The 13,960-nt window shown below is 35.4% G+C and overlaps 1 protein-coding gene across 1 annotated transcript in view; it reads right to left on the reverse strand.

Moving 5' to 3' along the window:
• smarcc2 (SWI/SNF related, matrix associated, actin dependent regulator of chromatin, subfamily c, member 2) overlaps positions 1 to 13,960 on the reverse strand; it is a 97,525-nt gene that overhangs the window by 43,127 nt on the left and 40,438 nt on the right. The window contains exons 6-9 of the mRNA XM_028798106.2: positions 7,580 to 7,649; positions 6,815 to 6,884; positions 6,521 to 6,596; positions 234 to 475 (exon numbers count right to left, since the gene is read on the reverse strand). Of these exons, the coding sequence (XP_028653939.1) occupies positions 234 to 475; positions 6,521 to 6,596; positions 6,815 to 6,884; positions 7,580 to 7,649 (458 nt within the window). The remainder of the gene's footprint in view (positions 1 to 233; positions 476 to 6,520; positions 6,597 to 6,814; positions 6,885 to 7,579; positions 7,650 to 13,960) is intronic.

Here is a 13,960-nt window from a genome sequence, read left to right on the forward strand (position 1 = left end):
CTTTATATTCTAAACTGAAATGAACAGAGGTTAAGAAAGCACTGTTTTACTTAAAAGTAAACCAACCTCTGTGATTAAATAAAAACAATCTTACGAAGGCACAATCAGAAACTTGCAAATTCAGACTTTCAACAGATGGAAAAACACCTATTCATGTTTTCTGTAGGTACCTTACAGTACAATAATAATTAGCACCTCTAGCAGCATTTAGAACTCATGTTACTACTACTCACCCTTTCTTAGCATTCTTTTTCTTAGCTTCAGGAGTGGGAGTGGGAGATGGTGATGGAGAACGTTTTCGCTTCTTTGAATTTGTCCCTTTCTTGTCCCTTCGGTCTGAGTCAGGACTGCTAACCTCATCAGTGAGGGTCTTGGCAGATATCCGTTTGCGACGAGGACCGTCACTGACCTCGTAGTCTTCTTCTGTCATCCACTCGTTAAAAGTATCAAGATCAAGAATCCATTTGGCGTGTACCTGAAATGTTATACAGAAACTAGTGACAATGTGAATATCAATGAAAATATTACAAGTTTGCACACTCTTTACCTTTACTTGCATTGGCTTTCTCTTTCTCTGGGAACTCCAGTTTTACTTCTAAATCATTAAAGATGCATCAGATTCACTGCCAAACAGACATCGGCTCCATGCAAGTGCAGGTTATTTTCATGTGTCGGGACTGCAACGGACCTGTGCTCTGTCCAGGGCTATTTCCAGAATTGCGGCTAGTACTCATGGGATAGGCTTTTGGCCCCCCATGACAAGGAATTAGCTTATTCCAATTTTAGAACATTATGTTTTTTTCTTCTGTCATAAAGAACTTATTATTGTCTACACACCAGAGCATATACCTAGAGTAATTTAAAAGATATAATGCTGAGTCATTAGCTATAGTGCATTGAAACTCTGGATTGAAGTACTGCCATAATTATAGACTCATCTTGGACCTCAGCATGCATATCAAGGAGGAAGATTCACTATTTTAACGGAACATGATTTTTTTTTCACAGCTTCTGGTTAGAATGATCGTATGATTTTAATAGCTAGCTGCTGTTGTGATTAATTTTTGGTATTTTCTCACTCTTCTAAGGGTTGTGAAGTAATAATTAGCGTCACTGCCCGTTTTCATCAGGTTATTCCACCTGACCTTGAAATGAGACCTCATGAACTGATCATCATTAATGACACACCCAGAGTGACCTGCTGTGCATACAATCATTGACATTTACACTGTAGGATACTGCTGAATACTCAAAAAGTGACTAGACAACCATTTGTCAAAGGCTTAAAAATATTGGCATTACTTTCTTTCCTCTTAATAACCATAAACCATACTTAATAGTTAGGTGCATTAATCTTGTTTAGAAAAATGCATCTGTCCCATAACGTTTTATGTGCTGGTTTTGTGTTTATTGAATGTTACTTTTTGTTTAACCACACTTTCAGTACTATATAAGAATAAACTGAAATGAAATTTTTTGATAAGTGTTCACAATAAAAATCAGAAAATACACTAAAGTGTTCTTTGTGAACCCGATAAAAATTAAATATCTAGCAGCACACTTTAATATTTAGGGCCGTAAACTAAAATAAGGTTGAAAGTATATTGATTTCCAATGTATATTTGATTTAAGAACTTTATTTTGTGGACTGCCTGCCCAATTACTTGATAATCACTATTGTACAACTTTTTAGATATGACATATAAATATGGATCTTATCCAATAGAGGGGAAAGTCACCAGGGGTCTGAATGTTGCCAACTCTGTTTGTCAACCAATTTGTATGTTGGCTTCCAATTATTATTCATTGTCTTTTGTTCATCGTACAAAGAAATTCCTGTTTGCATGTCTTTCACAGACTAGTGGCAGTAGTACGGTAGCAACAATAGACAATGGATGCATACATAGACATTATTTGACAACATCTGTCATTAAATGCTACTGTAAATAAAAAAGATCATAATTTGTGAATAAAAATGTCTCTTGAATCTTGTAGTGAGTGCTAATGTTAATGCATCTTCAGTCAGAACAAAGGATGGTGAAAGATGGCTAAGATCGTCAATTATACTGTTAGCCTTTCTAAGACAGCATATGTCCTAAACTGAAGAGAGATGTGTGTTTTATATATATATATATATATATATATATATATATATATATATATATATATATATATACTCACCACTATCCTTTGTTGTGCTTTGCCACTAATCATTTAGCAGATACACAAGTTTTGAATATTTCTTTACAAATATCGGGTCCTAATTTAATTATAAAATAGTCATGTACTGTACCTTGTAGCTCTCATTTGCCAAGCCAAATCACTTTAGAAGCAAAAATCTATCTGCTGTATCACTCTGCTCAAAAGACATCATTGTCAAATCTCAGGATGATGTCCGATTCTTTTTAGCAAAATCAAACAGAAGTCTACATTTTGTAAATCTTCTTTAGAAGCGGTAAACTAGGCCATGATACAGGGGTTTTTCAGGTATTATTACATTTCTGCTTCAGTATGTACCATGGATGCATTGACACTACTTGTAGATAGTCATATTTGGCCAATACTGCCTCTTAGGTATTCATACTTTTTACAAGCCACATCATTTTGCTTTCCTTAGCAATGGACATGTAATCCACTCTTACGGGAAAGCTATTACTTCAGAATAGAGTCTCGCAAAGGTTACTATACATTAGCTGTTACTACACTTATTTCTGTGAACTCATCCCGAGTTTGCCCTTGAAAGTGACTGGCATTAACTTTAATACTGACATGATCCATTAATTAAAAATCCTCCCAAAAATACTTAAATATATGAAATATATTCCATCACAAAATTTTTGTTGTTATACTAATATATGTACCATACACTTCAAAAATCCAATAAGCAGTCCTACTAATGTAAGATTCTGTGAGACTAAGTTGCTATTTAGCATGTAATTTGGTCTTTAAAATGTGTACAATTTATAAAGCAAGACATATCTTGTATAGTACAGTAAATGATGATATGCATGCAAATTTGTGAAATACTGCATACTGAAATGTGTACGGCTCATTAAATTAAATAAGTGTGTTTATTGGGAATTTGTAGGTCTGTTTATTTCATTTGATCTAAATGCAAAATATAATGAGCATAAACTAAGTGTTTTTAAGCCATATGCATGTATCTGGTAATAATGACCTTATAAACCTATTTACTTTAAGATAAAGATGTTGTTGAAAAGACTCCTTATGTTAAAAGTAGAGACAACAGATGTATTAAGTTTTCTGGGACAAGGTCATAGGACAGTGAAAATAGGAATACAAGTATTGACACATCTTAGTGTGCTGAGAAGGATCTCTAAAAAAAGAAAACAACAACAGTAAATTGTGCTTAAAGTTATAGCTTTCTTGATTCTCAAGCTGTCAATTGATTGCCATTACATTGACATTTTTAAACACAGCACAAGTCTGTTTAAAGTTAGCTTAAGAAAAGCTCACAATTAAATGATGTGTTTCAGTTTTCATTGTGTAAGACACAATTTCAGTATAAAGTGAATATGTTTCAGTAGACACCATACAGTTTATGTTTCCATATAGAGATGCACAGTTCAAAACCGTGCATGACTTTTTTTTTATTTTTTTTATCATGGTATAAATTTTCAAAGTCATGTGAATAAATTTTTAGTTGCTTCTTCTCAGGTGACAAATGACCAGGCAGGCTTTTTGCACTGTTACATTTAAATGTTGGAAACATCTCTACATCCAATGTAATTGCACACAACTATGTATCAAAGAACTTAATCAATCTTTTCCATTCTAAACTTTTGAATACAAAATCTGAAGCCCTTTGAACCTCATTTCAGCAAAATTATTATTAACTAGTCATCCTATACTTCCACCTTTGTAGCTTTTATTGACACATGTGAAACATGACAAGAGTCATTTAAACAGAGAGGAGTTAATTACTTCAAAGAATGACCTTAAAACAGAAAATTCTTCAATCACCTTTTTCATTTCGAAACTTTAAAAATTAGTTTTTGAGCTGTATGTAACCCAGGCATTTGAGCTGTAAGCACCTCAAACAACTAAAGCATTGCTGTAAAAGCCACAGTACATGCACCTTATACCATTTATAATAACTCCTCTGCCACAGTTTCTTTTCAAAGTCATCTTCTAAACAATTATTCTTTTATGAATGCAAACAATTTTGTTAGCTTTTATTTCAGTTAATACAATTATTCTCTGAGCTTTTGTATTTTTCCTTTTAGGTTTTGTCACTTCCAGAATTCAGTTTTATTTTCATTTTGTTGCATTTTGTGCGACACTATATAAACCGGTATTGTGAGACAATCTTCATAAACCTTTTACAAGAGAATTTTATTTTGGATTCCTAGTATACAAAACTTTGTTCTTTAGATTCTTGACCAAGACTGTTATCCATGATTTGGGTTTTGTCATAAGATTAGTTCTGCTTTGCGTAACGTTAGTTTTTGGGTTTAAAACTCAATTTCTTGGTCCTTCTTTAATTAGCACTCGTGGGTTGTCATTTTCCAACAGTTTTTCTTCTAACAGGAACTTTCACCACTTCATATTTCTTACTCATAAAATTATCATGCCAACTCAAATTCTATACTTACACTCTATAAACCTTTGGTTTCTTGCTAAATTTTCCTCATGTCTATCTTATGAATACAGTGGTCTCACCAAATTGCATTAAGTCTAGAACTGTCAAAAATTAGGTTTGCCTACACATTTGCATTGTGCAAATCTCCCAACTACTTGCATGTCATAGACAGTTAGGATACCTATAAGATACCTTACTCTTGGCTGTGTAACACTCTTACCAGGGAATACAGGATTAGCTTTTTGAAGGCTAAATGGCTTAGGCTGGCTTCCTTTTGTGGGTTTCAGCAACAAATTGTTTAACCAAACCATAATGGAAATTTTTCTTAGTACAGAATATAAACCCTAACTATATAAGAAAAAGTAAAGCAAATAACAGAACTTGAAAATAAAAAAGAAATAAATATAGGTCAGTAGAACCCAAGACAATAAAAAGCCTACAGCACAAGAATGAAAACATAGTTAATAATAGAACTGGAATTAAACCACAAAACAGCACCAGAAAGAATACACTAGATAACAGCACTGGATATATAAAAATAAGCAACAGGAGCAGGGGTAATAAAACACACAAAAGCACCAGAAAAAATAAACCAAACAATACACCAGATAATGGACAAGAATGATATGCTTAAACTGTTCTGGGGTTGGGGAACAGATAGCACAAGGAACAAATAAATCAGCCAGTGACAAGAAAATAAAATACCCCAGAGGACAAATAAAACTGATATCAGCACTGGGCAGATACATTAATTCAAATTAGCAATAGCATCTTAGTTAAGAAACCATGTAATCCCACATGCAGGTGGGATAAACCTGACAACAGAGAGATAAAAACAGAGAAGGTCATCAGAGGAAATAAACCATATAACTTAGATATAATAAACCAAACAATAACACTAGCTGGAATAACCCAGAAAAGAGCAACAGAAGTAAAATCACACAAAAGCACAAGAGGAATCAGTAAAGGTGATGGCATTAGTGGGGGGTTGGGGGAGTACAGGACATAACAAGAGAGGTGCAAATAAAACTCAAAATGACTCTTAATGGTTAAAAAAAAAAAAAAAACTTGGAACACTAATGACAAGGGTGACCACTATCACAAATGTTTTTTGTATTCACCATTGAGCACATGGCTAATCATTTCCAGAAGAAACGAGGGCTTTATCATACTTGTATCTCTAATATTAGTCTTAGCCATGCTAGGAGAATTTCATAACATTTCTGGTTTCAAAATTAATGTGAATTAAAGTGTGCTTTTACAGTGAATTATTTAGCACATCATATTAGTTTGAATAGCTATTCATTCATAACATCAAAACATTTTATTTAAATATCTGGGGACAAATATCACAATTAAATATAAAGATCTCTTTCACTACAATTTTGGAAATGCCATGGATAAAACCAAACAAAATGTTAGCAAATTGCGCAACCTCCATCCCACCTTAGAAGGGAGAATTAATATTGTAAAAGTGAAATCCCCTGAAAAACTGTTATACAGTTATCTATTCCAGAGTATCCCTATTGGGAGGACAAAGCGGCATTGCCCATTTTGCTGGGCTGTTAAGAAAGCAGATTTAACAGGGATGCTGGCATCCAGTTGTGCCTTACCCCACTTACATTCCAAACTTAGTGACTGAACTCTAGCTTGTACCAGGATCTGCCCGTACTTTATCCAATAACAGAGGTGTAATCAAAGTTGCGCTAACAACTTTCCAGAGACACCACTGCAGACTTCTTGAGCCAGAAGGCACACAATAGACTCAAGCAAAAAGTCCTTTACATTCATTGTGAAGTATTAGGATGTAAAACCGAGTAGCTAATTGAGTAGCGTTCCACTATAATATTCTGTTTTTTATGAATAAAATAAAATTAAAGAATACTCAGCCTCTGTAGAACGGATTTGAGATATTACCTTTCTAGGTCTTTCTGGATTTGGAGCATCCTCCACAGCTGCTTCCACCTCACTTGCAGGAATCCAGGTGTCATAGCTGAGACAAAAACAAATGTGTCATGTTCTCATAAGCAGTCACCTAATAGCCATACAGTGGAATACTAAAGTGTAATTGCCAATGAAATATAATGAGGGTAATAGGTGTTATTCTAAGCCTGCACCTAACAAGACTTTAGACAGATGTCTGTGTGGGCCTTGCATCAAAGCACAAAATCTCCATTAAGATGTACTGATACTGCAGATTTTGTAACATACCTCTCAGGATAGTAGCCCCAGTGTAAAAGAACCTGCTTGTCCCGCTTCATCACAGGTCGAACCCATTCCTCTGTTAGACAAAGCCAATAGGAATGGAAAAAAAAAATGAGTTAAACAATCCTAATCCAAAAAAATGGATTCCTACACAAGAAAAAGTATTTCAGTACTAGTAACTATCCTTCTCAAAGTTGTAACTGTGATGATGTCACAGTCGATTTAAAGTTATTTTAAAAGAGGACTCCATTATCAAGGGAAGGGAGGAAGATGCATTTCCTCCCATATTTGCATATGAGTTGCAAATACCGCATTAGAGCAGGGGAGAAATTCAAAGCAAATAGAGCAGTTTTTAATTTCTATTCACCTGTAGTGATGAGGGTCAGTTTCAAGATACTCTATCATTAGCCATACTCTCAAATCCTTCTGTAGATTTATATACATTAATAGCTTCAAGTGCAAATGTATGTCAATTGCTTTAAATACAGTGTATGGATGGCAGAATACCTGCCATCCAGTATTCTCGTTTGCTTTGAAGCCACCTGCCACACCATGACCATTTAGAAACTGACAAATATTGAAAAATTAGAGTTAATAGTATAATCATTCACATAGATCATACAAAAGTAAAACAATATATCAATTGTTTTATTACAGCATTAGACACTGCTCCCTATATCATAATTTGTTTAAGTTCTACTGAAAAACTCAGGTTTTGCACAGTCCCTGCCTTCTTCATTCCCCTCCCCTTAACCCACTGTGGCTTCTCACCTTCCTCCAAACTACTTGGCATTGGCACCACAATATGGGAGCAGCTGGATTTATCATCAGTCACTGAGCCCTGAAACACAAGATTTAAGTTATAAAGCATGAGACTAGTATAAATGAGCAGACTACATGTAGGAGCAAGAAAATGGTAAATGGAAAAATCACATAAGTGCTCCTTTATTAATCAGGCTAATACTGCGGAATGTAAAACCAAAAGCTTGTTAACAATAATGGTGGGACTGATTGCAAGTGAGAATATTAGGTTAGAATTTGAGAGAAATGGAGCCTTGTTTTGCACAGCAGAAGACTATTATACTGGAAAAGGTCCTTCAAACTAAAATATGTGAGAAAACAATGTTCTGTGAATGAATCTAGGCCATATAAGCAGAATGCAAACAGGAACAGAATGCTGACAAGAGAAGCATTGGAAAACAGCAAATAACCAAGGCTCTTATAAACTATGTTATCACTTAACCATATGGACTTTTAAGACTTGATTCTTCAAATGGATATATTTTGACATTAAATGATGGAAAGTCTAAATAGTACAGTGACAAAAAATCCTTACATGTAGTTATGTCACAGTAACTGATACACACAACAGAGTGTATTTTCCAAAGGGATATTATCTTGTACATACTGACTATATTGTACTAACATCTTTGTCAAGGTTAAAATGCTTCTCTCAGTTAGGTGAAAATCAGTGTCAGGCTTTTACCTCCTGACATATGGGGAAAGAATATAGATCTGTGCCAACTGTTTTCGAACAGGTATCATAATTTAAACTGTATATGTCACCCTATATCTTAGTGTTTCACTGAATAATTAATTTAGTGTTTGTAATGATCTTGCTTTTATATGAATCACCTAGACCAAAATGCTTTACTCTTCTAATGCTTTACTTATTTTCTCAAATTCTAAATGAAGTGTCTCTTGTGCTTTCCCATCACTCAATTACTATGAGGCACAAGAAAGATGGAGGATTGTTTCTCATATAATCGTGATTACACTTCTCATGGCACACATTGGCCACAGAAAGGGCACATAAATAATTTTAATGGTTACAAGGAATAGAAATCAACCATGGATGAGGCACTAGCTCACTGCAGTTCACACTAATGCATGCAAGTACATTTACTTATTGGCTGGTATGGAATTGTTAGTTAACAATACTTGGAAACAAAACATTATAACAAAACAAAACTCTGTCAAACAAATGTGAATAATACATACTTCAAAAACAATAAAAAAAAAAACTCAGCATGCAATGGGTTTTGGTTGAGGATAGAAACTGGCACAACCTGAGAATAAAATGTACTATGGTCAAAGTTTATCTAGGTTCAGTATTCCTAGGAAAGCATATGGAAGCAGTAACCACATTATGACTACTACGTGTGCATAATAAAAATGAATTAAACTTACTTAAATATCTATATAAATGTTTGCGTTTCAGCTGGCAACTAATCTTTTCCATCCATTTTTCATATAATAACATTGCATATTAACCCAGTAACATTATTTCACTTAGGGTCATTTCAAAGAATCAAAGCAATTCTTAAATTGCAATCACATGTTCCACCATAACAAATATGAACTTTATGCTTTACACGGTTCTTTTCACTTCCAGGACTGTTAAGCAACAGCCTTTCAATCTCTTCATGCCTTTGCAAATGTTCTTAGCAAACAGTTTACACTTAGGTACCTCTTGTACACCAAATTTGTATATGGATCATTCCATGAATGTTTAACTAGATGGTGTGCTGCATGATTTTTAAATAAGTTGAACCTTTACCCATTCATTTGTATGGCTGATTGATTGCCAAAAATAATTTTTAAAAAAATTCTTCCCATACCCTGGTCCCTGCTAGCCCCTTTCAAAGATGGTCGCTGTTACCATTTTTAACATTTGAAAGTCTTTGAAAGATATCAGATATCTCTGGAACCAATAAAGATATTTAAATAATTCAAAAAAGATTTTTCTTGCTATCAACTGAGGTATGTTACAAAATGTTCTGAAATCAATTTTTTTCTTTATAGCCATTTAAAAATTGATGAATGTATATTGATTTTCACTAACTTTGCGATTTTTTTAAGCATCACAGACAAGACACACAAAGTTGTTATTTATACTGTATAGAACTTATTACATGAAAAACATTTAAAAAAATTTGAAGTTCCCTTCAAGAATTCCCAGTCCCACCCTCTGCGAATGAGCAAATGACCATCTATCTGCCGCAGCCAGGTATTACGTGGGCGGCCCCTTGGCCTGGTCCATCCACTCAGGTCTTCAACAATGAGAATCCTGTGAGCTGGATTACTCTCTGGGAATTGTGCCACATGACCACGGTGCCGTAACTGACACTCCCTCACATACTGCTGGTGGTTGTGCCTAAGAGGTCATTAAAGACCTGGATCTTGATTTTTACCCAGGACACTCACACGCCCAGACACGCAGACTCCTCACTCAGTCTCTTGAGAGCCCCAATCAGAGCCTCCACTGACTACGTGAAGATCACAGCATCATTGGGAAAGTCAAGATCAGTACATCTTTCTTCACCAACAGATGCCCCACAGCCTCTGGAACCCACGACCTTGCCCAACACCCAGTCCATGCAAGTATTGAACAGAGTAGGAGCAAGAACCCACCCCTTATGAACCCCAGAATCAACTGGAAAAAATGCAGAGACTCTGTTTCCATTCTTCACAGCACACACAATGCCATTGTAGAGGCTGTCCATGAAATCCATCCCACGAAGTCTCAAAATGTCCCACAGGGCAGCTTGGTCAACTGAGTTGAACGCTTTACGAAAATCGTCAAAGGCTACAAAGAAACTATGCAGATATTCGTGTTTGTGCTCCATGAGAACCCTCAGTGCCAGGATGCGGTCAATGGTAGACTTCTTAGGCATAAAACCAGACAGCTCCGGTCACTGGTAGGTGAGCAAGTGATCACAGATCCTATTGAGGATAACCCTAGTAAGGACCTTACTCAGCACCGAGAGCAGTGTTATCCCTCTGTAGTTGCTGCAATCCAGGCAATCACCCTTCCTTTTCCAGATAGGTATGACAAATCCCGTTTTTCAAGATGATCATCATGCCACAGAGACAAGACATTCCGGATGGGCTGCCTCAATTTGGGACCCGAGTGCTGCTGTGCAGCGAGTGATGCCTCAGCACCAGTGATATTTTCATAACGAAAACAAGAACTAGAACTAAAAATATTGTTTTTCGCTTTACAAGAACAAGAACTGAAATTAAGGCAAACAGAGAAACGAAAACTAAATAAAAATAAAAATTAGTGATATGTGAACAAACTAAAACGAGAATGAAAACTGAGTAAAACAAAAAAAAAATAGCAATTGCATTTTCGTTTAATCCGGTTCAGTCATGCAGAGGGGTTGTTTGTAGGTTGCCCTGAGCGTTCAGTTATGATGCGCGGTATACTATGCGGTGATCTTGTACCTTAGGCTTACTATAGTCACGTGGCGCAACATTCATAAAAGACCGTTGTTTGTTTGTTGCGCACTTTTGGTTCATCGGCTTGAAGCAGTAAGCACGTGTGGGTGGCGATGACGAGTTTTGCACAAGTGTTTGTGGGTAGAAAGCGAAAAAGTAACGTGTGGAAATACTTTAATTACAGCGCAGATGATAATAAAAGCAAATGTAGCGTGCAAGAAGAAGAGTCTTGGAGTTTCAGTGCAGGGCCAGCTGGATCAGTGCTTAGTAGAAGTCTGGCACTTCCCTGGTAACATGACTGCACTTCATACAGGGAAGTGCGGTCACACCTGTCATCATGAAAAGTAAAAAAAAAAACTTATAGTGATAACATAAAATAAATTTGTCCACTGGACTGTATGATTCTAATAATTATGATCATTTTTATAGTCAAAATCGCTGAATTTGCGCATTTCCTGATCAAATATAGAGGAGAAACGCACGGTATGGCAGCAACGTGACGAGACGAGCCTCATCTTAGACAGCGCTATCCCTAAATGCTGGGTTGATGCATGCAATTGGAGCGTACCTGTTGCTGTCTCCGTGTATGTCGGCAATATAATGTTTGCATGTGCGTTTATTATACACCTGACTTTCCACAGTCTGGCTAATATCTTTAATGAATGCTATAAATGTAACGTTCTTTCTTAGCCAAATATGTACCTTACGTATGTGTGTGTAAAGAATGCTGATGAGATATGAAACATAACCAGTAGTCAATGTGTATACTGCCAATTGAATAGTCAATAAGCTACACTTTTGGGTTCGTATATTTGTAAATCTGACTCTGATGGAGTCCATGCCTCACTAGCCATGAATGTCACCGCAAGTCAGTGCTTCAGTACTGACAGCAGAAATCATCAACATACAGTCTGCAGGCGCAAGTAGATAGGACCTTGTCTGTGCACCTGCATTACAGACGCTCGTCAAGCGAATATTTTCACTGCGTGGCTATCCGCGTAATGGATGTCATTGCAACATGAAAAAATCTCTCAAAATGCGTGCTTATTTAAAGCTTAATAGCAACGTGCTTGCACAGACTGGTTTCTTGGGTTGAAACATTTCATCTTGCTGACTGTATTCATTAGCCCACTTAATTTTTTTGATTATTGATAGTCAAGCTGTGTTTAATGGCATTATGAACTGTGAATGTATTTTGTTGACTGAAACATAACTGGCATTGAAATATGTGTAGGCCAGCATTTGTGGTCTTGCAACAGAAAAAAAAACTAAAATTGTACTAATATTATGTAAAAAAGCCAGATCTAAATAAAATAAAAACTAAAATTTTAAATACAGAACTAAATAAAAATAAAAATCGTTGACTACACTGAAAACTAGAACGAAATAAAAATAAAAATTAATTTTATAAAATAAAATAGAAACTAAAACTACAATTAATATCAGAACTGAAATATCACTGCTCAGCACCACACCAGTTCTGATCCCCAACCAGCCTGATCCCATTGGCTCTCTGGAGGTTTTGACTCTTCCGGGAACGGGGCTCCAGAGGGCTTTCCCCATCCCCTTCATAATGCAAATAGCCTTCCTATGGGTGGTTGCAGCAGAGCTACTTTCGCAGAGAGCAGAAAGGAGTCCTGTCTGTCATCTCAGAGCTGCGTGAAGTTTAATTTTTTTTTGTGGCTGGAGTGCCAATCATGCCACCAAATGCCTACAGGGCTGGATGCAGTAACATGTCATGCCCAAAATCCTTAATCAACAAATAAATTTGTACATACTATATCCAGGAACAGACAATAAGCCTTAACTTTCCTAACTTAATATAAACATGTTAAAAACAACCATTATTTCTTCTTATTAAGCATATTTTAACCGATAAAGGTAGTAAAGAGAATAAAATGACATGCAACAACCAACAAAAATTACTGAATATAAAACATGATTTAAAACATGACAGAATACAGAAACTGAAATATTATTTAACTTTTCCATTTTGAATCCACAAAATGTTATAACAGAAACTGCTTACAAGAAACAAAAAAAATAATGTTGCCACAGTACAAAGTGCAACAAATTCAGAAACGTACACAATGAACTTAATGTACTGCTTGATTCAAACAATAATAGTTGTTGTAAATGTATACATTTAATGTTTATCAAATCAATAAATATAAGAGGTAGTTCTGAACAGAATTTATGAATTAAGGGAAAAGGATTTATGATTTAAGGGAAAGAAAGGACCATGAGGAGGAACTTGTAAACTGTATAAAAAAAACAAAAAAACAAAACCTGTTTAATTTTAGGTTTAGTAGATTATAGCATCTGTTGCTGTTACTAACCTGTCACTGGGTATAATGTTAACAGACATTTTGGCAACTTAAGTCTGCTCTGCAGAGAACTAACTGCTGAGATCAGCTTCCCACAAATCTGAATTAAATTAATTAAGTCCAGAAAACAGGTAAATGAAAACAAAATCAACAAACTTAGGCAACTTCTGTGTCATTGCCAGCTGTTTTATTTAAATAATGAACGACAAGGTGACTTAAAGTTTAGTTTGCAATAACAAATCAGGTGTGTAGAAAACAACTAAAAACACTTACACCAACCAAGGAACTGATGCGTTGTTAAAAAATAACACTCCAATCTTTGGAAAGTTATTTACATGACATAATGCACCCAGAACTGTATGTTAATATAACACTAATTCATACATTCATGAAACTCTCTTTTAAGTGCAACATAAAATCTCACAAAAATAACATTTCTTATTTACACATGTATCTGTTACTTTTTTGTATGTGCACGATTAAAACACCTCTATAATTTTAGCTTTACATGAATAAGGAACTAACAAACTGACACCAATAAATGCTCTGATATTTAGTGAGCTGCACATTAGTTCATTATATTTGCTCTAATTAAGGTACC

This window comes from Erpetoichthys calabaricus, chromosome 3 (genome assembly GCF_900747795.2).
Source record: "Erpetoichthys calabaricus chromosome 3, fErpCal1.3, whole genome shotgun sequence".
Classification (NCBI taxonomy): domain Eukaryota; kingdom Metazoa; phylum Chordata; class Cladistia; order Polypteriformes; family Polypteridae; genus Erpetoichthys; species Erpetoichthys calabaricus.